This window comes from Pollachius pollachius (assembly GCF_949987615.1).
Source record: "Pollachius pollachius genome assembly, chromosome: 5".
In the NCBI taxonomy this organism is placed as follows: Eukaryota; Metazoa; Chordata; class Actinopteri; order Gadiformes; family Gadidae; genus Pollachius; species Pollachius pollachius.
This window is the reverse complement of record NC_136938.1, coordinates 21,444,499-21,466,430: the sequence shown is the minus strand read 5'-3', so window position 1 is coordinate 21,466,430 and position 21,932 is coordinate 21,444,499. Positions and strand designations below refer to the sequence as shown.

General features: G+C 43.0%; 2 protein-coding genes across 4 annotated transcripts; both read right to left on the bottom strand.

Annotated features, from left to right (window-relative positions):
- Positions 1 to 1,051: 1,051 nt before the first annotated feature.
- Positions 1,052 to 17,438, bottom strand: cnsta (consortin, connexin sorting protein a). Of its 3 annotated transcripts, XM_079736825.1 has the most exons (14): positions 17,306 to 17,438; positions 16,509 to 16,576; positions 15,428 to 15,552; positions 14,829 to 15,209; positions 13,743 to 14,515; positions 12,014 to 12,044; positions 10,882 to 10,968; positions 10,637 to 10,718; positions 8,265 to 8,286; positions 7,690 to 7,768; positions 6,268 to 6,800; positions 5,886 to 6,011; positions 3,411 to 3,543; positions 1,052 to 3,223 (listed from the first exon to the last, which is right to left on the bottom strand). In XM_079736825.1, exons 3-14 carry the CDS (start codon positions 15,438 to 15,440, stop codon positions 3,015 to 3,017), a joined length of 2,469 nt encoding a protein of 822 aa, XP_079592951.1. In that variant the 5' UTR covers positions 15,441 to 15,552; positions 16,509 to 16,576; positions 17,306 to 17,438; the 3' UTR covers positions 1,052 to 3,014. The 3 variants fall into 3 exon arrangements, with proteins under 3 accessions (XP_079592951.1, XP_079592952.1, XP_079592950.1); XM_079736826.1 differs by lacking the exon at positions 16,509 to 16,576 and having other exon boundaries at positions 15,428 to 15,602; XM_079736824.1 differs by lacking the exon at positions 16,509 to 16,576.
- Positions 17,439 to 18,352: 914 nt separating this feature from the next.
- tfb2m (transcription factor B2, mitochondrial) lies at positions 18,353 to 21,924 on the bottom strand. Its single transcript, XM_079736193.1, has 10 exons — positions 21,778 to 21,924; positions 21,053 to 21,376; positions 20,762 to 20,951; positions 20,477 to 20,568; positions 20,119 to 20,272; positions 19,795 to 19,943; positions 19,536 to 19,625; positions 19,322 to 19,378; positions 18,989 to 19,137; positions 18,353 to 18,742 (listed from the first exon to the last, which is right to left on the bottom strand). The coding sequence occupies exons 2-10, from the start codon at positions 21,338 to 21,340 to the stop codon at positions 18,553 to 18,555; spliced, it is 1,359 nt and encodes a 452-aa protein (XP_079592319.1). The 5' UTR covers positions 21,341 to 21,376; positions 21,778 to 21,924; the 3' UTR covers positions 18,353 to 18,552.
- Positions 21,925 to 21,932: the final 8 nt, after the last annotated feature.

Sequence of the window (21,932 nt, the reverse complement as noted above, 5' to 3'; positions counted from 1 at the left end):
ACTCAACAGACAGCATCGCTAGGGCGTTAAGCCTATCTTGTCCGATGGTACTTCGGAGAAATGTTTTATTCCTCTTCAGTGTACTGAAGCACCTCTCTGACTCTGCCAATGTCATAGGGGTTGTCAATGCTATTGTGTTAATTTCAATGTCTCCGAAAAAGTGCACTGAAGATTGTGAATGTCTATTTTTCTTCACCTGCTCGTTGTGTCTCTGTGTACGGAGATGCGGTGGCCGTCATCCAGCTGACAGGCAATATTTACTTTGCCCAACATTGAAAGCTTCACAGTTTCCAATGTGAGTTGCACTGCATTCATGTTTCTTTATTTTACAGGACACATGTTTTAAATCCACAACCCCTTGTTGGGTCCAAGCTGTGTCTCCTCCGAACAGCACGCAAGGGAAACAGAAGACATCAACGAAAACGGATGAGTCAGTAGATAGTCCACTTCGTTAGGTAAATTAGCGCTCGCCCTTGTGGTCAGGGTTTTTTTCACTTTTTTCTCCCGCCTCCAACAGTGTCCGTCACCAGTGAGAGTCACTTTCGGTCTGGGCTATATTAATTTAGCCCAAATGGTCTCTAAATCAAGGGGGTATGTCATAACACGTGTCAATCACGATTGGACGACACCGATTGGATGCTGATTTTCTTAAACGTGGGCTTAGAAAAGTCAGCCCAGACGAACTGTCTGGGCTGACTTTTCTAAGCCCACACAACATATCTATGTATCTGCTGCGTTTTTGTAATTATTTGGTGCTGTTGCTTCTCCGTTGCACCAAAATCAACCAATTCTAAGTTTTAGTAATTATATTTTAATATTTTCATTAATTTAATAATGTTCTCATGTTTATTTTAAAATATAGGGAGGGCTTAGCCCCACTAGCCCATTGATACCAGCCGTCCCTGCATAGGAATATGAATACAATTTAACTTTTGATGTGGTGAGGACTAAAATGTTATTGGAATCTAAATCATCACACATTTTAAGAGACGATACAAAAAACAAAGAAGTGAATACTAAAGGGTGTTAGTTCACCAAATATCAAGTTTATTCCTCTCTTAAATCATCTGAGACATGTTGAAATTCTAATTTAGGAGTGTCCAAAATTATGCGATGGTAAAAGTGCAAAGTAACGACAACCACAACATAAGAAATTTACAAAGACACAAATGAACGAAGACACACAAATATATATATATTTTAAAGACAAATTACTTAAGATGAAGGAAGTGAGTTTTAAGAATGAACTCAACAGAAATATTGCTTTTTTAATGTCCCCTTAACCACAAGGATGACAGAACAAATTTAAATATCAACTAATTTAAAGTATTAAACAGCAACACATGTAAATGCATTTTCCCCTTTTTTAAACCATTGACATTTAATATTACATCTGGCCTAGCAACATAAATAGTTACAGAAATCCTAATAGGTATGTTTTTTAAGCGACGGTCATCTGAACCAGCCAGAAGACGTGCATACGAAACACAAAAAAGATCAAATAAACATGTACCTCAAACATATATTTGGTCATTAAGATTTAAAAAATGCACAGGTGGTGTTTCCTGTGTTACTAATATGGCATTGACTACTGCATTCATGTATGGCCATTATGTCAGGAGGGATGAACTGGGAAAATCAGAGAATTTAGCATTAAAATGTAATGAAAATTATATTAAATATATGATACAATGTGAACTGTACAAATTGAGCAGTGGTAATAGCAGAAGGGATTTATGCTATGGTTGGTCTGATAAATAGTCTAAGTAATGCCTAAAGGTAATGTATTAAAAACAAAGACGTTTTTCTTATGGTTGTTGCTCAATCTTACATCGTACGTACCCCTGCTCATCCATGTTTTAAATTATGAACGGATAAGAGACTAAAGGGACACTGATTTGATGCAGAAATCTAACGGTTTTAAGGTCATAATTACCAAGTTAAATCAAATAAAGCAAAATAGGAAGATACATTTATCTAACAATAACATATCTTCCAGCTAGATGTGCCCTAAAGTTAGCATAGTGAATAGTAAACAAGTTAGCAATGAACTGCCAAAAGTATTAACTTATCCTGATTATTTCATCTTCTCATGCATTCGGCATTCCAACCAGGCTTGGTTAACACCACACACGTTTACTCTACAATCTGTATTCAAATAATTGTTATGGAAAAGTGATATAATGCTGTAATGACCAGTTTTTGGAAGGTTTTGCTGCATATAGGCTAACTGAATATAGTTTTCAGGAAAGGACTTGACAACATAATCAGTGGATTCATGGAGTCGTTAAATAAGTTGTTATAAATGTTGCGATAGCAGAGTGACAGATGGTCACATATCCCCCCCAAGGTACAAATCTAACAAGGCATCTTGATCAAGGCCTTTTTAGTGAAAACTGATCAGAAAAAAAGAAACACCAACTCCCTGTTTAGGTCACCACATGGCGTGTCAACAACTGACCTGATGCAAAGGTAAAAGATTACAAGTCAAACCATTCGAGCAATAATAACATTGTAAGACTTTCTTTCAGAAGTTAAATTTCAGATAAGACTTAAAAAGATATAAACACACCACAGGCAAGAGGGCCACCGTTCTCTTCCATCTGTGGAGTTCTGTTGGCTTCAGACACACAATCTGTACAGCGTCGAAGATCTGTAGGGTGTGCGCCGTTTTGCTAAACACATCGACAAGGCAGCTTGATGACATCTTGAACGACGGGGGTCGAATCTCATGATCTGCGATTCAGTGTTGTACAGGTTTATTTCCCCTTCAAGTGAGCGTATATAATTGTTTGTTTTCATATGCATGCATGTGTGTGTTGGCGTGTGTGCTTCCCTGCGTCTCCCAGGCTATTTAGGACTAAGATTTCATCCGCCTTGCAAAATGTACTTTGATAAAAAGAAAAAAAAATTCTCGAAAGACGTATCGAACCGTGTCGTTTTGCGGATCTCTCCGGTGGCGGTGGTTAAAGAGGGGCCGAGGGGCCCACACCTGCTCTGCGGCGCCCCCCCCGCTACGACCCGGGCGCCAGCCAGTGCTGCAGGTGGGAGATGCCGCGCTGCATCTGGCCCACGTAGAAGTCCGCGTTGCGGGAGAAGTCCTGGCAGACGGTGGAGTGGGCGTCGCCCAGGGCGCAGTAGAGGGCCGTCCCTCCGACGCTGATCACCACGGTGACGAGGCAAAGCAGGAAAAGGAGCAGGCACGAATCCCCTCCTCCGACCTCTGGAGAACGAGCAGGTGAAAAAAATGTTGAAGGGAGAGGAAGGAGGAGGGGGAACAAATTATAACAGAAATAATAAAGTCATCTTACCAATTTATTTGAAACATTGCAAAAAAAAGATTGCATCTACTATTATTTCCTTTAAGTGGACCTGGAATGAGTGCGTGTTAATTATCTGAGACGGCTTACCTTGATCGTATCCGTCCTCAGCAACTTTGAAACGCACCCGTCTCTTAGCGGCAGCTTTGATGGGCTCAGGGCGCGCAGACACACACACACTGCGCTTCTTCAGTATGGAGATCAGGCCACAGGCAGGCACCACCTGAGGGGAAGAAGAAGAAGATGGAAAACATTCTCTTGTCATTCTGACAGTCATTTCTATCAGAAATAAGCGATAAAGAAAACTGGGAATTGATGGTGAAATGGGTTGTATCATGTGTCATGAATATTTTGGGTTAACACTATTTCAGCCCAGTAAATGTGATATCCAATATCTATAACCATCTTAAAAATGCCCTGGAGGAAAGGAAAAAAAAGTTCACCAATTCTAAGTTATTTGTAGGTTAAACGATTAACGTAAATAGATAATGGACATAAGATGTCCACCAGATGTCGCTAAAGAGGTGAACTCTATATCTCATTTACAATCCTAATTGTTATTCAAGGACACGCTAATCTGTCCTGGTCAATCTGGCCCAATGACCTAGGTCTGTTTTTGTTCACATGTTTGCATAGATAAATGTTGTTTCCATAATGACAGAAATAGACCAGTAAGATAATTGATTAACTGGTCACATTACCATAACCAAGCCAATATGGGTTTTAAAAATGTATTAGTTACCAATTGATGTACCCTTTAAGATGGCGTAACTATTGTACCTTCAACAAATTGTCATATTAATGCAAGAATAAGACATGTATGAAAAAAGACAAACATAAAGACATATCAAAATGCTCTGAAACAACTATAAACAACTATAAATGTACGGATGCGGAAATTGATAAAAGTCTCTGATTTTCAGGGGAGTGAGTACTAAACGGCAAGCTACCTGTCAGCGGGTGATGTGTCATTGGTGGGGATTAGTTGTCTCTACGCTAATCAAATTGAATTCCTCAGATGAATACATAGACAGACAGAGTTTGAGTGTTTCGCTTCATAGTTGAATGTCAGCAATGTTTTCAGTAATGATATAGTCCCCAATCCTGAGAACATGAAAAAAAATATGGAAATAAAAAAAAGAATGGTGGAAAACCGTTAAGATGGTGCAAAGAGGAAAGGCTGAGTGGAAAACTTCTCTAAAGGGGCCCACACACAGCCCAGGCTTAAACCAACAGCCTAATGCCATATCCAACCACCCTGTTGCCTTTCGTCTGACCTGTTTGGCAGAAAAGTTGCATTCAAACACACTGCGAAGACTACTGCCAACTACACAGTAGCGTGTATGTTCTGCGCTTGCGCGCAATGCAACAAGCCTCCTTAACATCGGGTGGCGCTAGTCTCGTGGCGCTAGTCCGCCCCTCCCACACACGCGCTGATTCGCTGCACACAACCGATCAGAGTATCCAAAGGCTCCAATCCTCAGACTGCTGTACACACCCAACAGATTTGTTCCCGAACTAGTCCAAGTCTCCCCAAACGTTTCAGATGGCCAACGGTTGGGCCGTTGTGTTCCACGCTTAAGAGCCGTCCCCCAATCAAAAACGGGCCCCAGAGAAAAAGTAAGACGGTGGATGAAGAGTGGAGACAAAAGGGAGATAGCAACACAATCTTTTAAACTGCCATTCAAACCATGGGCTGATATACCAACAGGACCGCCAGGGCCAGCATGTCCGACCACCACAACCACCAGGCCAAAAGGAATGCCAGAACGGCGAAGTGGCACCTTCTACTCCTCAAACATTCTCTCCCTGCCTCGCAAGCCATCTCCCTCTCTCTCCAACACACCCTTTTATGCTCTCAAATCCAAACAAAGTTCCAGGTGGCCATCCTATTTGAATTATCAATAAGTCAGTGATGATATTGGTTGCCCTCGTTCACTCGAGAAGACAACTGGTGCAACCAGGTGTTGGCAGTCGCTAAAAGGAGAATGAGAGGCCTGAAAACCCCCTGATAATCGAAACAGGAACAGGCCTTAGTGGATGACATCACAAAGGCCAGATGATAAAGCAACAAAGCTACATGCTAAACCACTAGCATGACGTTACAAACTGGTTCGGCTCCATCCTCTGGATTAATGTCAATCCAATACGGCCAACAGGCTCTCATATCCGGGGATGGAAAACAATCCATGGCTAATGGCCAAGATAATAGTCAGGAAATCATGTCATTAAACTGCCTCAGCAGCAGAAGCTCATTGACTTTACATTAGCTTGGCCAGAGGCTTTCACTATCTCGGTGGCGACACTCCAACTAACCAACAAGTCAAACGGTCGGTCATTGCACGGTGAAGTATAAAAACAATAACAATTGAAGCTACATTTCATTCATTGCTAGTTATTGGAAGTGTCTTGTCTCTTGAACTGAAAGGTCCTATTTAAGTAAATATATATTAATTAACAGCATCCGCAGTAGTAGTTAGTCTAAGTGGTATTGAAGTTAGTCAATTATCAAGACATTTAAACTCAAACATTAAAATAGGTTCACATTAATTGAAAAACACACACCTCCTCTACAGTGATGAGTTTAGCCTGGTCGTCTAGATGGTAGGATTCTTTGATGATGCCTGGTCCATAATCCTGCTCCTCAGCCTGCTCCTCCTGCTGTAGCTGGGCTCCTTCCTCCTCCCATGGCTATGGGAGCAGACCAGTATTATATACATACCAGAAAACCCTCACAACAGGATTACACATTTATCATGGCTAAACAAAACATCACTGCATTACAATGTAAAAATAAAAAATAAACAGTTATTTTGCAGATTCACTCTTTTCGAGCAAGCATGCCTGCATATTTACCAGTTCCATTTACTATTTACTCATTTTCAGCCAAGTTCGGGCCAAACCAATTTAGCCAGCAAGCAGGGTGTCAGTTTAATCAGGGACTAACCTGGGAGTGAAGGCACAGCTGGGTCACCTCCCACTGGTTCTCCTTATCAACGGCTTCTTGCTGCAGCAGTGGCACAACCTCCTCTATCCCCCTCAACTCTGTATCCTCGGGGACAGCTTCTCTACCCTCCTCCTCCACCTCTCCTCCTCCCCCCTTATCCTCCATCTCCAGAGCATGTGCATCCTCTTGAGACTCCCATGATCCCCTCTCCTCCTCCTCCTCCTCCTGCTCCTTCTCTCTGTCCTTCTCCTGTGTTGCCTCTCCCTCCACACCCTGGCTCCCAGCAGGTTTGGACCGGTCCATTTCTCCCCCGGTGGCGGGGGGGATCCCACTTCCTGCTGTGATAGGTGGAGCTGTGTGAACCGCTCTCCCTCCCAGTCCGTTGCTTGTGCCAGCGCTCTCCTCTCCAGCTGTCGGCCGCACACCGTCAAAATGATCCATTCCTGTAGAGGATTTGATTGGTTGCATCTTGCCTGAGAGGCGGGTTTTGGTGTCTCTCTGCCCCACCTCCAACTCTCCTTCAGTCAAATGGCCTGGACAAAATAAACAACAACAAAGCAGTTAAAATGCAACACAGGAATGACGTAGATACCGGTGGAGAAGAAGAGAGGGCATTTGAAAAGGAGAGAAAGAGGGAAGGGTAACGTAACATTGGAAATAAGGGAAAAATGCATCAATGGGGAATCAATAAGAGCGATCGACTCGAGACCGGGGAATGCCTGTATCCCCAAGATACAAGAAAATGATTAACATAAATAAACCAAGATGCTCTCAATCTGGTTAATTCATCAGGGAAAATAATAACCTACAACTCAATCTCTCCTCACAAGTAAGCTACATCTGTGAGTGTGCTTGCTAGTGCATGTACATGCCACTTTGTGCCACATTTAATCATGTATTCTTATTATTAGAGATGTAAATAGCATCCAGATCTAAGTAAAACCTATAATCACTCATTATCTTAACAGCCATGCTGTAAAGACAACCGCCTAGGCCTTGATTCTATTAAACAGGACATTGAAGGGCCACCCTGCTGTTTCTCAATTATCCTCATGACTCAATGAAGTCATAAAGAGACGGCAAAGGATGAAGCTCACCTGCAGTTATTTTTTTACTAAGCTTCAACCATATTTCCTGTCAGGGATCAATACAGTATTATCTTATTGCATCTTCTTAAACTCAAGTATATAATTGTGTTGCATAAACTACACCACATTTAAGCTCCCAACTTTAGCTAGAGATTCAATGGAAATGAAGACATCTTGATAGTCAGCGACATGAAACGATGGACCCTTCTACATGGGTGGCAGGACTCACTGGAGAAGGGAGGTGTCTGTTTAAGATTAAGGCGTTCCCTGCAAATAAACACCTCTAGAATATGAATTACTGAATCTCCACACACACACACACACACACACTTACCTGAGGTGCATGAGGTCAGCTCACCCGGAGGCTTTTCGTCGTGAGTCATAGAAGCCTTCAGAAGCTCTAAAGACGCACACTACAGACACACAATGAGCCATTTAGCACAGGTATTTATCCAACGTGACCTCACTTTACCCTCAACATTGGAGTCACTACAAAAACTCAAAACTGCCACACGATCAAGTTTGTAGAACAACAACCGGAGGGAGTTCAGAGTCTCTGCAGGGATTGGAACCTGAGGTCAGTAGAACTACCATAGAGCGCAAGAGCTGTGTGCTATACAGGTACTGAAATAACCAAGTGCACGGGTAAAGGCTTATACTGGTTCATGCTGGCTCTCCATTTAGTTCTAGGAGGTTTTACCTTCATGCCGACCATGGGTGCTGAAGTAATATGGCTTCCTGTACTGATCAGTGCAATATGTCCTGAGAGGTTGATAACTAACACGTGTGGGTTAAGAAACACATTGACAGAACGTCATTCAAATAGACATGCGTGCAAAGGTGCGCTCGATACCAACACCAGTACAACCGCAAAGTGCACCCAAGGACAAACAGGAATAAAAGTCTTACCAGAGCATTGCTAGCAGCCGGTCTGAGAAGGAGACACAAGAAGATAAAGCAAAGCAAATCAAATTTCGGGTAGAAAAATCTGCTCTGGTCTTAAGAAGCCCAGTAAGATTAGGGACCCTGCACAACTCTCTCATCTAATATTAGACAGGGCACATTTCCCTCGCCATTACACACTGTGTCTCTGTGTGCGCGTGTACGCACACACTTTTCAACAAATTGAAACCACACCAGTGAGACAGCTCATATGACCAAGAGTGCCGAAGCAGCACATGGACATACGTTTCACAGATCACTTCTCTAAACACGTATGCGTACGCGCACAGGCCAGAGATGGAAATTAACTTTTTTGCCCACCAGCCAATGTGGCAATTAGATTTAAAAATCTACCAGCCACTCATCTTTTTTACCAGCCACTTTTTATACGCTATATATATATTTTTTTATATATGCGGACATTTTAAACAATATAATAGTAACAATATATAAGAAAAGTGTTTTTCATACACATCATTTTCTCCACCCAAAGTGATTTTAACTGTAAGTAGGTGCTACCAAGGAACTGAGTTGAAAATGTTACACTCTAACCGCATATGATAAACAATACACAGGTACCTGCCATGTTAAGTCATGGTTATTTCAAAGGTGTTACGATGACAAGTTTGGGGATAATTCATCTATACAAAGTATTTTCAATGAAAAACAAATTGACATATTAACAATAAAACAACATGGCTACACCATCATAAGTCAATAGGTACATTTGTTTTTTTCAGTGCACTGGCATTTTAATTTCTTAAATTCAACCAGATGTGAAAATCTGCCCCTATAATGCGACAGATGTATCCTCTCGGTATAGGAAGACTCATACTCTGCCTATGCATTCGAAATTAAACATTTGAAAACAGGATTATAACAAGAAACAATGACTTAATAATTGCAAGACACATTGAAAAACGTCAGAATACATTAAACTATATATATATATATATATATATATATATATATATATATATATATATATATATATATATATAAACTCGTTAGGGTATCTGTTTGTGTACGTTCGCTATGCAGCCCTGCTATTGCGCATTCACAGACTGGCTTTTGTCAAAGGAATACCCGGTCAATGATGGATTTAATATGGACACAAACGACTAAACATTGGATCTTTGTATGGATTTATATGCACGTTACGGGATGAATTGATAAGCTCCTGTAAGGGCTACGATGGCACAGATGACAGCTGATTTGGAACGGAACAACAGCAAAGTAAGGAAGTCCGACTTTTTTACTGTTCAATTATTATGTTGTTTTTGAACGAGCATTGGAATACTCGCTCGGAATATCCAACGAGTATTCTAAGCCTGTAAAATGGTATTCGGGACAGCCCTACGTCTTAGCACACACACTTGACATCTGTTTTGACCAGACTGACAGAAAGCAGCTGTTTGCCAAACAAGTGAGCAGAGCTCTAAGGTTACCCAACATGCTAGTTTTTCGACAGCAACAAACTATTGCATTAGGCCTAATAGAAAATAAAAAATGAACTTACGTGCAGTGCCATTCGAAGTCTTGAAATGGCCTTCCCTTTTTAGAAATTGCGTGTGCATTTCGAAATAGTAGAGCCATTCTATCAATCTGGGCTGTTTTGAGGCTAACGAGCGTCCTCATCGCTGTCGTGGTTTCGGGCGCTGATTTTCTCTTGGCAATTTTCAAAACGTGAAGGTGACTTTTTGAGGACTCGTGGTCCTTCACGGCTTCCAATTTTAGGTTTTGTTTCCCACTCACAAAACTATTGGACCTGTGGCCATCCGAAGCATGTTTACACAGAGAGCACAGAACATTGTCTGGCTTGTCCCGTCAAATACCAGCCGGTCACGGTGTTGCCAACTGTCCGATGTTCGCCATCTCTTAATAAAAATATACTGAATGTTGATACCGGCATGTTATCTCTATGGTTACCGGTATATTATCCCGGATGTTGACAATCGCAGTTCAGCAAAAGAGGCGTAGAAGAAGAAGGGGGCCGGATGTTGACAGTAATGGTTGTGGAACTGTGCAGCGCCGTATGACGAATGTATTAAATATGCAAATTTGAACGGACCTGACTGGAAAGTATTACCCGTCACAGTGGCGGGTGAAGTGACACAATTCACCCGCCACCATACAAATCCACCCGCAAATGAAGTGTGGCGGGTGTTAATTTCCATCCCTGGCATACGCGCACACACACAGACACACACACACACACACACACACACACACACACACACACACACACACTATAAATAACATTATTATTATTATAAATCATAATTAACTCCCTGGCTCCTTAACATCAGGATCAGACGAGACAGGCGGAGCAGCCTCACCTGTTGTGTGTCTGACAGACGTGTGCGAGGGTGTCGAGCTGGGTTTCCAGATCAGAGGTCGAGGTGCTTCTACAGCTGCGTTCTGAGAGGACGAAACACAGGAGGACCGCAACAACCTCATCAAGACACAAAACCATTCTGCACAGGACTCGACCAGCGTAGACGTGTATTCATGAACGCGTGCGTTTACGAGTCACGTGAGCTCATACATATGCACACGCACGCATGCTTCAGCGGTCTCTTACCCCACTGCTTCTGTAGAGAACTGAGGTTTTCCAGTAGTCTCTGGTGATAGAGCCTCTCCAACTGTATGCACCATATAGCTCTCCGGTCTGTGTAGCTACGTTAAGGTTTGACCCAACGACACAACGACTGGCGCTTACTCTACTGAGCTTTGTAAACACAACAATACCCCCATTCAACCCAGTGGAGGAAATAACTAATTTAACTAAGGGACTGATACGCATGTTGTGACATCAAAGCTCCAGTCCCCCTAGCCTTCAAAGCCTTCTTCATTATTACACTTTACTTTGGCTGAGCCATACGGGAGAATGAATGAGTGATGGGCGGAATAGGTGAGCATTAAAGACAGAGGGTAACACTAAATGACAGGGAAAACAGATCAAAGTACAGCAGCAAGGGCTCATGTTTATGAATTTGGAGTTCCTCTTTGCTACAGCTCAATGCTTTCTCTCCTCTCACACAATCTCTAGCCTTCGACGCGTGACGTAACAAAGCTAAGCTTGCACTTTCCACTGTCACTCTTTACCTCCACAAGCCTTCTGATTAACCCGCTCGCTACAATTCTGTGCTTTTCACCGCCCCTTTCACTTCTCAGTGTCAGCTATACCCTTTATTCAACTTCCCATTGTTAATCTCTCGATAAGTATTAAATTCTCTTGTTGCTAGCTATAGCTTCTTGGTCCATCGTAGCCATTCTCCTTCTCCTGTTATCACCAAAGCTTTTGGCCTAAGCTTGCCGTTTTATCTTCTAATTTTTTCTTTGAACAGTAAGCACATATTTCCCTATCAAAATAACCTTTCACGCTCAATCTCTTGCTTTTCTTCCCCTATTTTTTTGTTTGGTCTTTTAATCCGTCTCATCTAAATGCAGTGCATTTTAAGTTCAAATCTGTGAACGTTCAATCTTTATCCATAGGCTGCATTGACTGGCCGTGGAAATATCTGACAAATACATGGACAGAAATCAGTTTGAAAAGTAATAATAATATGATAATACGCGTGTGATAATACGCGTTCATTGTGCCTGAAGGCAAGACCGTTATCGGACAGGACAAACATGTAGTAAACACGAGCAGTCTATGTTAAGTTCAATGCCATCCATCATTCAGTCACACACATAAATGTCTAGGATACAGTCTTCCTGGTTCACAAAGGCCTCAGCAATCTGCAGACAGAAATAGAGAATGATTAACAATTGATAAAACATATCATCGTGTATCTACTACTGGGTGTATCATCTGAAGCACTTAGATTTGCATTATCTTTGTTGATTTAGGCACTAGCCAGGACTGTGATTATGATTGACAGTGTGTACGGAAATGAGGGTACACACGTAACATCACATCAAAACATGTCACTGCAGCTCAATAAATACCAGTCGCTTATTGAGCCTGGTGACGTGGAACCAGACCTCAGCTCACCACACAATACCGAGTTGAGTTGAAGACTCAAGAAAAACACACAAACACACCACAGCCAAGCTAAAGGCCATTCAGATTGAATTTTCATTCACCTGATGCTCAATCCCAGGGTTGTGTCACCTGTCACATAGCATGCAGACAAGCAGAAAGGAAAGAACTACACAACAGTGGAAAAGGGAAGACAAATATTTAAAAAAAGGAACCATTGAAACAGAGAAGAAGTCAGTGTGACACTACCTTTCTGGTGAGAGCGCTGCTCTCTCGGCGCAAGGCCGGCTGACTGAGGCCCCACAACAATTCACAGAGCAACAGAGGCGGCAGCACATGGCATTAACAGAGAGATCGAGAGGAAGAGAGAGCGAGAGACCGAGAGAGAGAAGGAGCAGAGCACAGAGGTGCTCGCATTTCTAATGAGGTGAGAGGCGGTGACAACTGAATGACCCCCCTCTATCTCGCTCTCTCTCTCTCTTTCTCTCTCGCTCTCTCACACACACACACACACACACACACAATCTTAGTCTCTCCCACTATCTCTAAGTCTCTCTACCGCTATTGCTCGCTCTCTCTCTCTCTCTCTCTCTCTCTAACTCTCTCGCTCTTTTAGTTAATATTATTTTTTCTTCGTTTTGGCGTGAGACACAAATCGTATGTGTGCCAGGAGTGACGTGGAACGTGAACATTGATCAATGGAAATGCGATAAAATGTTCAAGATTCAAAATAGGCAATTTATATTAAATATATTGTCTGGCTAAAAAAATCAGGGAAGTGGTTGCCCTAGTGCATATATGCACTCTTTAGTGCATATCTGCACTCTTTAGTGCATATCTGCACTATGGCAATCTAGTTAGTTATGTGAATACAAAAAATTAACCATGGAGTGATAAACTTAGTATTGGAAAACTTGCTGCGGAGGTACAACTGGCCTTTCTGACGTCTAGGTCAAAGAAAAGTCTCATAAACTTCAATCGAAAAAAACCAAAACTGTATGGAGCAGAATGAATGATTGCACACTTAAATCTACTGAAACCGATTTAACAAAGTATTAACAAATCTACCTGACAGGCATTCCCACATCCCTCTTATACCTGTCCAGGCTTGTAGTCTTCAGTATGAGCGAGAGGACAGATTTGTGACCGTGTGTGTGCGTGTGCAAGTAAACAGAACATCCATGCCTCAGGAGGCCAATTGTAATTATGATTTCTGAGCTTGAGCAAAAAGATTTGAAAGAACTTTGATAAAAAGAAAACGACAATAGAGAGCAGCAGGCTCCTCTGAAACCAGTTAAAAGGTCAAAGCATACAGAGAGCGTGCATACAGCTCCACAGCAATAACCTGGTAGGCTTGTGTATGGTAGAAACAAAAGACATAGAAAAGCCGCCAGAGAGACATGCAGACTGGTGGACAAACAGAGCAACCGACAAACAACCGACAGACAGACTACCTGGTGGAGGTACTGCGGCAGGTGGGTATCGTCTGCTCTGTGCTCCAACTGCTCCAGACAGGCCAGCAAAGCAGGGCGGGGGATGGGTCCTGTGGCGGAGGTGGGAGCGGGCACGGAGGTGTGCCCAGGTGTGGAGGAGGTGGAGGGCCCCTTGGCGCAGGTGACAAGGGAGACACAGGCGGTCACGGTCCCAGATGCATTGGGTGCTGTTTGAGGGTAGAAGGGTTCTGTGCTGCAGGGGGTGGGTTGAGTACCAGGGGTTCCGGTCGTGGCGCTGATCTGTCCCGCAGCACAAGTGGAGAGATCTACATCGCAAGCTTCTGTTGACGCGCTGCCTTCTGTTTTGGGAGGCATAGGTTCCCCGTCCGAACCAAGGACGGACGCGTTGCTACAGGCAGGCCCGGGGGAATGCACCGTCTCCGAGGTAGTGGACCAACTCGATGAGTTCAAAGCCTCTCTCGCGGCAGTTTTGGCCGCCCCCTCAATGCACGGGGGCGTGGAAGGGCCGGCGGGCCCCGAGGTTGATGTGCATGTTAATCGACTAGAACCAACAGGTCCAGTCGTGGAGGTGAGCCCAGCGGTGCAGGAAACAAATCCTCCACCTGGATCTCCAGACACAGTGTTTGGGTAATGGGAGTCCACGTCTGGATCCTGCTGACCGGGTTGCACTGAGCCATATAGAGGGTACAAGACTCCGGGAGCAGCCCCAATATTCAGAGGAGAGGGGGGCACTGGGCTGGTGCCTGGGCTGAAGGGGGTCTCTAGCAGACTGCCTGCCGAAAACAAAGAACCATGCTGAGTGAGAAACAGTGAGAGCGGCTGGAAAGTCAGACCATCAATTATGCAGTGTCAATCCTTTTATGTTCGGACAACAGTTTGAAACTGGATATTCTGCGAATCGGCAGTGCACTAGCATCTTCAAATTAAATCCCAAAACATAATGTGCATGTGGGCGTGTGTGTGTGAGATTGTTTGTACTTATTTGCCAAGAAACCTCGCGATAACAGCGACAATCTTTTGAGTAAGTGCATTGAGGCTAGGCAGTAAGAATGCAGGAGTATGCGGTCTAAAGTCAAAGCGTCCTACCGGTTTCGGAGAAGGAGGAGTCGGTCATGGGGGTGCTTGGCGACCGGCAGCCAATCAAACCGGAGGATTCCTCTGATTCGTCCACCTCCTTCATCAGCTCATCTTCTCCTTCGTCTTCGTCCTCGTCCTCGCCGTCTTTGCTCCCTAATGGGAAGGTGTCCTGGACCACACCGTTGTTGTTAGAGGGACTCTGCCCGGGTTTGCAAACCCCGATGTCCTCCGCTGGGGAGTGCTCTGGTGTGAGTGTGTTTGTCTGAGAGGGAGCACACGTCTCTGTCAGGTTAAGGTTCTGGCTGCCAAGGGGCTTGGGGCATGGTGGGTTGTCACAAATTCGGTCCCCCTCACACTGGGACATGACCGGAGCCTCCCACTCACACTGATCTGGAGGTAGGGGGAAAAGCACAAACGGGATGGTGGATGTGTCATGATGAGTAGCTCTAGACTGTTGAATAGACGTGGTAGAATAGAAGCATTGAATTGAAGCGGTGTGTTAAGTTATGATTTCAGCGGTGCGTGCGCGCGCGCGTGCGTGCGTGCGTGCGTGCGTGCGTGCGTGCGTGCGTGCGTGCGTGTGTGTGTGTGTGAACGTAAACACTCACCGCCATGATCCATTAGGCTCCGCCCTCAGTGCCTGAGATCTCTGCTCATCAAGGCCGGTGCCGATAGACCCACGCTTGTCGCTGTCTGCAGAGTGTGGTCGAGGGCAACCAAAGGATGATACAGCCTAGGAGGGAAAAGAAGAAATAATAGAGGAAATGAAAAACAGAGAGAGCACTGGAAGAAAAAGAAAACGGAGTGAAAGAGAATGTGGGGGGAGAAGGGGGTGAACAAGTTAAGCGTCATTCCAATGGTAAACAAGCCCTGCCAACAGCCTGCAGCACAACGCTGCTACACCCCTCATCACAGATCAATTTGTGTAACTGAACTGTCAAGCTGGAACGAGCTTCCTTGAATCTGCTGACAAAACGGAATGCATGTCAATGGAGAGAAATAGAGGAAACAGCATTGACAGAAAAGCACTGTCAGGTTTATCATTATTATATTATGTGTGCATTATTATATTTAGTATGTGAAACACTTCATACATTTTCATAACATTACAAATAACTGTTAAAAAGTCTCCAAATAGCTGAAGATTTGAACTTTCGTATAAAGATAGACAACACGCATCACCATTCCGTTAAGACTTAACCGAAGGCAGCTCATTTTAACTCTTAAATTTGCTGCTCTACTCAACCGAACATTGGTCAACAAGATGGCATCAATGTATATGTCACACACACACACACACACACACACACACACTAATGACGAATGATCTCAAAGGAATAAGACTGCTCTGGTTTTCCAGGTTTTTCTTCTTGTAACCCTGTGCAGCAGTGTGTGGTTTTCTGCAAGCACAAACACCTTTAACTATACATCCAGGGAACAGCTGCCTCTTTTGGGAACTGGTATTATTTTAGTCACATGGTGGTCATAACAGGCAAAAGCACACTGGGGAACAAGCACATAACCGAAGCCCTAAAGCACTTAAACCTGTCTCAATAGCATTGCGTAGGCATCCTATATGCAATGATACAACTACTACAACTACTTTCAAATAATTCTCAATGGGAATACGACTGTGAAAGATATAAAAACATACAACCACATCATCAGTTTGTTGAAACCACATATCACCTTCCTGCATATGCAATAGATGTCAGTGACGTACTGCCATTCCTTCCAGTCTATATCCTAGTTGGATCCTGCAAATGGGGGCATGACTTAACGTGAAAGAAAAACAAGCAACTGCAGATTGGAATATAAGATGTTCTGATGAACTTCAGTAAAGACATTAGATTAGACATTGAGAGCCTAAAGTACCCAACAAGGCACGAAAGATCGAAGTGTTTTCATTGACCACAGGTACAATATGCAGGATAGATAGATAATCCTTTGCTGGGATATTATAACATACTGCTTGAATGCTTGTAGGCTATGATATACATGGCAGTGCTATTATGCATCATTCTGTACTATGACTGACACATTCACGTTAGAATTTCAATTGCATTAAATGACAGGACGTGTTAAGATTAATATGTGTATTGAATCAATACTGCATAACGTTAATGGAGCACACGTCAAACGATGGAGAGGCAGAGGAAACGAGACAACTGCCTGTAATCGATTACCCTCCACCCTATTTGGTCTACATCTCTACTATTTCTAGAATATAGTTTAGCAGCTATCTACTAGTGGATATCTTACTAGCTAGTAAGGTGAGTTATTAGAAGTCACATTGGGTCGGTCGCTAAACCACACTGACAGATTTGTTTTCGTTTACAGTTCATTGTGTGTACCTTTAAATAAGTCGGCTTCTGGGAAACGCACGAGCTAAATGGGCGCAATAGGAAGGTGAACACTTAACGTTAGCTAATGCTAGCCTAGGATAATCACACACGCTCACATCTGGACAACACAACGGACATTACCTTACGAGCAGCCCGAAGTCATGCGAAGCTCTTGTTCTTTCGCCGGACTAAATAAAACGACGGTGATGTACGTTTGAGGGCTGTTATTCCTTGTACACCTGACGCCTCGCTCGGTGACAGGTTAAATGTGAAAGCTGCGGATTAGGTTGGCACGTACAGTCAACCAGCCGGTTGTGTATGTACGGTACAACGTTACCTTGCTTGACACTGTCCGGCTGGTCTGCGCCCATGCCGCCACCTACCGTCTCCATAGCGTCCGTGCCACGGATGTCATTTGCAGCAATCTTCCTTATTTTCAGAAAGCAGAATAAAACAAAACAAAAAGGTCGAACTTGTTTTCGGATTAAAATGCTGCGACCGCAAGGTAAAGTAGTGTAGCACTGAAGATGTGCATGTATTGCAGCCTGAAATGTTTCAAACAAATCCATCATCATCTACCTTGTTGATGTATTCAGACAGCGAGGAGATCTACTCGCGACCTAATTATTGATGTGGAACATTGGCGTGTCTAATTAAATAGAGCTGGCCAAGAAACGAAGTTGCAGAGTAGTACAGGGGGATGGAGGGATATTCCGTCCCTAGACACCTTTGCAGTGGTGTGGAGTGTAGTCTAGTTACATGTGTACTATTCGAACAACCATTCTAACCCTACTTATTTTGTCCAAGATAATGCCAGCCGCAGGTCTATATTTTTGATTGTCAAGTTTTGGAAACAACCCCCCTGACAGATTAGTTTGCAAAAAATATTTGGCTGTTATCCATTTACTATAAAGAGTATTGGTAATATAACTTAACAAACCTCATGTGTTCTATCTATAATTACATATCATTGCTGTAATACATAAAGTGACACAATCTTCATCCACCGGGAAAATATTGCATTGAATCGAGTTCACCCGTGGAGAATGAATAGAAGGTTCTCTAAATGAGCTATAACCAAGGGTCATATAGAACAAACACAATATTTGACATTTACCAATTTGCATCATACTCAGCAAGCATGTCAATTTATTTGCAATAATTACATGATTTGTTTTTTGTCTCCATTTGAGCATTTAATGTTTTTATATCAAAAGCATATTTTATCCACATTATTTTTTTTATTTTATTTTTTTAAAACTTAAACTATGTAAATTAGGCCATCTCAGCGAACCGTATAAATTATTCACGTTGTATCACAACTTTGCAATAATATTCAGAATATTTTTATATTGCCTGTGATTTTGTCATAGAAATATAAAAATGTTCTATGCCCATCCCTCTCTCTGTGTGTTCTCCAGAATCTCATCGTAGAGCCAGCTCTGAGTGAACTCCTGACTCTTTTCCATCAGCTGGAACAGTCTCAGGTACTCCTCTGGAAACACGTTCCCAGTCAGAATGTCCTCAGGCAGGCCCATTTCCTCTAGAAGCTTGCTACCGCTGTCTGGAGACCACAGACTGAGGGGGTGCAGAAGAAGGAGTATGTATTAGCAATTTATTGCAACAACAATACATGTTCCACTACCGTAAACCAAGACCTATGTTCTTCTTAATTACATTTTCTCCTATCTATTATCCTAACACATAGCATTAATATAATTAATATTTTTGCCATGCTTTCAGATTCAAGGAAACAATGTAATCAAGGAATATGACCTGCTACATGTATATGCAGCACATGAAGTGCTTGTTAATGCTACTTACTTGAGTCTATCTACGAGTTTGACCTTCCTCTTGGCTAGACATTGTTTGACCATCATTAATAACGTTCCAGCGTTGGATGGAGAAAGCCAGGATGAGAAGAGATCAGCTCTTGGCTGCAGGCGTACCAGGCACAAATGATCATTTGGAATCTGGGTGGACAAGAAATATAGACATACAGAGATTTAGGAGGGTGACAACCATCCATTTCACATATATCCAAGTATATGAACATAACCTGTATATTCTCTCGATACCACCACCACTACCCATGAAAGTCACGTAATATGCTGGGTCAGCGTTATTAATGTGCAAGTAATAGGTTGATCATCTTACCTTTCCCTTTTGAACTGTGCGACACTGTTTGGAAGACACAAACGAATGCCAGGGTTCCTGCGTGAACACGGAAGAGGTTATCCCATTTAAAAGTCAATTCATCAGCTGACATTAAGCCAATGGCATGCGTGCTAAAATTTCTGCTGCTCTTTATGAGTTTTGCACAGCCATAAAAACACACATTTCTCCCCTCGATGTCACCATTGTTCAATACCTTGTGCAGTAGTGTTATATCACAGGCCATCTGCCAGAGGACACCGAAGGCTCTGTAGTTCATCATGTCACCAGGCCGGGAGACCAGTTTCTGAAAATAGTTACGAAACACAGGATGAGAATAAAAGTTAACTGATCTGAGCATTGGTCAAATAAAAAAAACACATAGTATGATGAAAGCAAATGTTACCTAAATTTAACAGCAACTGTGAAACAGCTTTCAATTTATTATAGTGTACACATTGGCACACATATCTCACCATATACTCCTTTTCGCTAATGAAGAGGTTGAGCTCAACTCGACCATATCTGTAGACGGACAGTCGTTCAAATAGAGCATACACCATCTTCAGCAGCATTCCACGCTGATTACGCAAGGGCAGGATGCCAATCACCTTTACAGGAATGTCTGGGGTCACTCAAAAAGAGGCAGAAACAACAGAAATAGTTCCAAATGAGACAAATATCCAGAGGCTATGCATATGAAAAAATGTCCATGCAGATGCTTCGCATCCTGCATCTTTACTCTCAATACACCTGCACTTATGTCATGCGTTGGAAACTTTCTGCGTCCATTAGCTCACCATCTGTCCAGCTGGCCTCGGATATTCCCATGTCGGTGAACAGTTTATCACTGAACATAGTGGGGGCTTTGACGCTTCCACTGCCAATAGGGTCAAGCTTGAAGAAATCACAGTGGACTACTTCTAACTGACCATCAAGACGGTTTTCCAAAACCTAGAATGAGGGAAATATTCACATAAATAAATAAATAGGATTTCCAATGCAAACAACCAGGTTTATTTCAACTAGTTACTGATGCCAACAATAAAATCTCAATAAATCAAGTTTCCTTGCTTTTGCAATTCGCTCATAGCTTTTAGCCTGGAAAAATGGATCGTGACATCATCTTGATCTCAGTAAATTTGTTTCCTATCATACCTGCAGGTCAGGCAGAAAGGATTTGTCTCCCTCGAGAGCTACGACTCTCTGAGCTCCTGCATTCAACAGTGTCTTAGTCAGTACCCCTGGACCTAAGAGAAACAAACAGATGTATATCCCTCACTTTCATGCGTTATGAAAGCAGCCAATCCTAGCAGATGCTAACCCTGAACCCAAAAACAATTAGCAGAAGTGTGTTCAATTGAAATAATGTTCACAACACACACACACACACACACACACACACACACACACACACACACACACACACACACACACACACACCTGGGTTACACTCAAAGATAATCGTCTTGGTGTCTTCAAGGCCAGGTCCTAGGTGCTTTGCAACTAGCTCAGCCATAGTTGGGTCCACAATGAAGTGTCTTATTAATTTGCACGCCTTAGCACGAATTATGTTTTCCTCTACATCCCCAATATCCAAGAAGTCATATCGGCACATAGGACGACGCTGTCCCTGGAGAGACAAAACATAAACAATTGAAAACATCAAGGAACCGTTAAGACTTTTGCACAGCATTTGATGAGAGGTCTTCTGCATTCTTCTGCAAGTATTACCTGCACAGCAACAGCAGAAAGGTTTCGCTGCGTGAGAGCTGAGGCGGCAGAGATCCCCTCCACCCGAGGTTGCTGTGCAGAGCGTCCAAGTGAGGGCCGACCAGGACCCGAGGACAGAGAGTCCAGACTGTAAGCCCTGCTCTGGGAGCTTGGAGCTCCACAGTTAAATACTCCAGAGGGTCCCATAGTGGTCAACACTACTTGGCCAGAACCCGTTATACTCCGGGGGTGTCGGCAATTAGCAGCACGCACTGCCAACACGACCAGTTTGCATAGCTGGGTAGACATTATGATCAGACGGATGGATACTTGGATGAGAAAAACCTAAGGAGGGTCAGAAATTAATAACGATGAGTGGCATTAGGCAAAGTTATATCGATACCCAACTGTTACATTTTTACAGTTTACCTATTTATAATATTAGAAAAATAAAAATATATCTGAATGTGATGTTGCGATAGGCCTACTGTATTACGATGCCTTTAGTTGAATGCACATGGATACATAAATGCGTAAATATTTTGGGACCATAAACACTGCACTGCTACTTTGTTCACTAAGGAACTATACGGGTTCAATAGATTTAAAAAAGCACAGGACATAGATACAATTTCATAATGTATTCCTCATGATGCCTTTCATAAGGCTTTCATACGGCATCATCAGTCACGTAAGCTACTTACGCATCTATATATATAGCATTATAATGTTAATAACTGACTTACCTTTAAGACTGGTTATTTTAACAGTTTTCTGTTACGCGATTATCTGGTGTTGGCTTTTGCCGTCATAGTTGCAGGGAAAACGACATGACATTGAGGTAACAGCATCTTGACCCTCGGTAGAATGTTTTGGAGTTCTCGTGGTGGTGGTTGGCTGG

Coding starts and splice junctions, on each gene's coding strand:
- cnsta (XM_079736825.1), bottom strand. Junction 10,719..10,881: donor TTCTCTACAGAAGCAGTGGG/GTAAGAGACCGC, acceptor TCGTCCTCTCAG/AACGCAGCTGTAGAAGCACC. Junction 3,544..5,885: donor AACTCATCACTGTAGAGGAG/GTGTGTGTTTTT, acceptor TCTTCCCCTCAG/GTGGTGCCTGCCTGTGGCCT.
- tfb2m (XM_079736193.1), bottom strand. CDS start 21,340: ATGTCTACCCAGCTATGCAAACTGGTCGTGTTGGCAGTGCGTGCTGCT. Junction 19,944..20,118: donor CGAGGCCAGCTGGACAGATG/GTGAGCTAATGG, acceptor GAGTGACCCCAG/ACATTCCTGTAAAGGTGATT. Junction 19,379..19,535: donor ATATAACACTACTGCACAAG/GTATTGAACAAT, acceptor GTGTTCACGCAG/GAACCCTGGCATTCGTTTGT.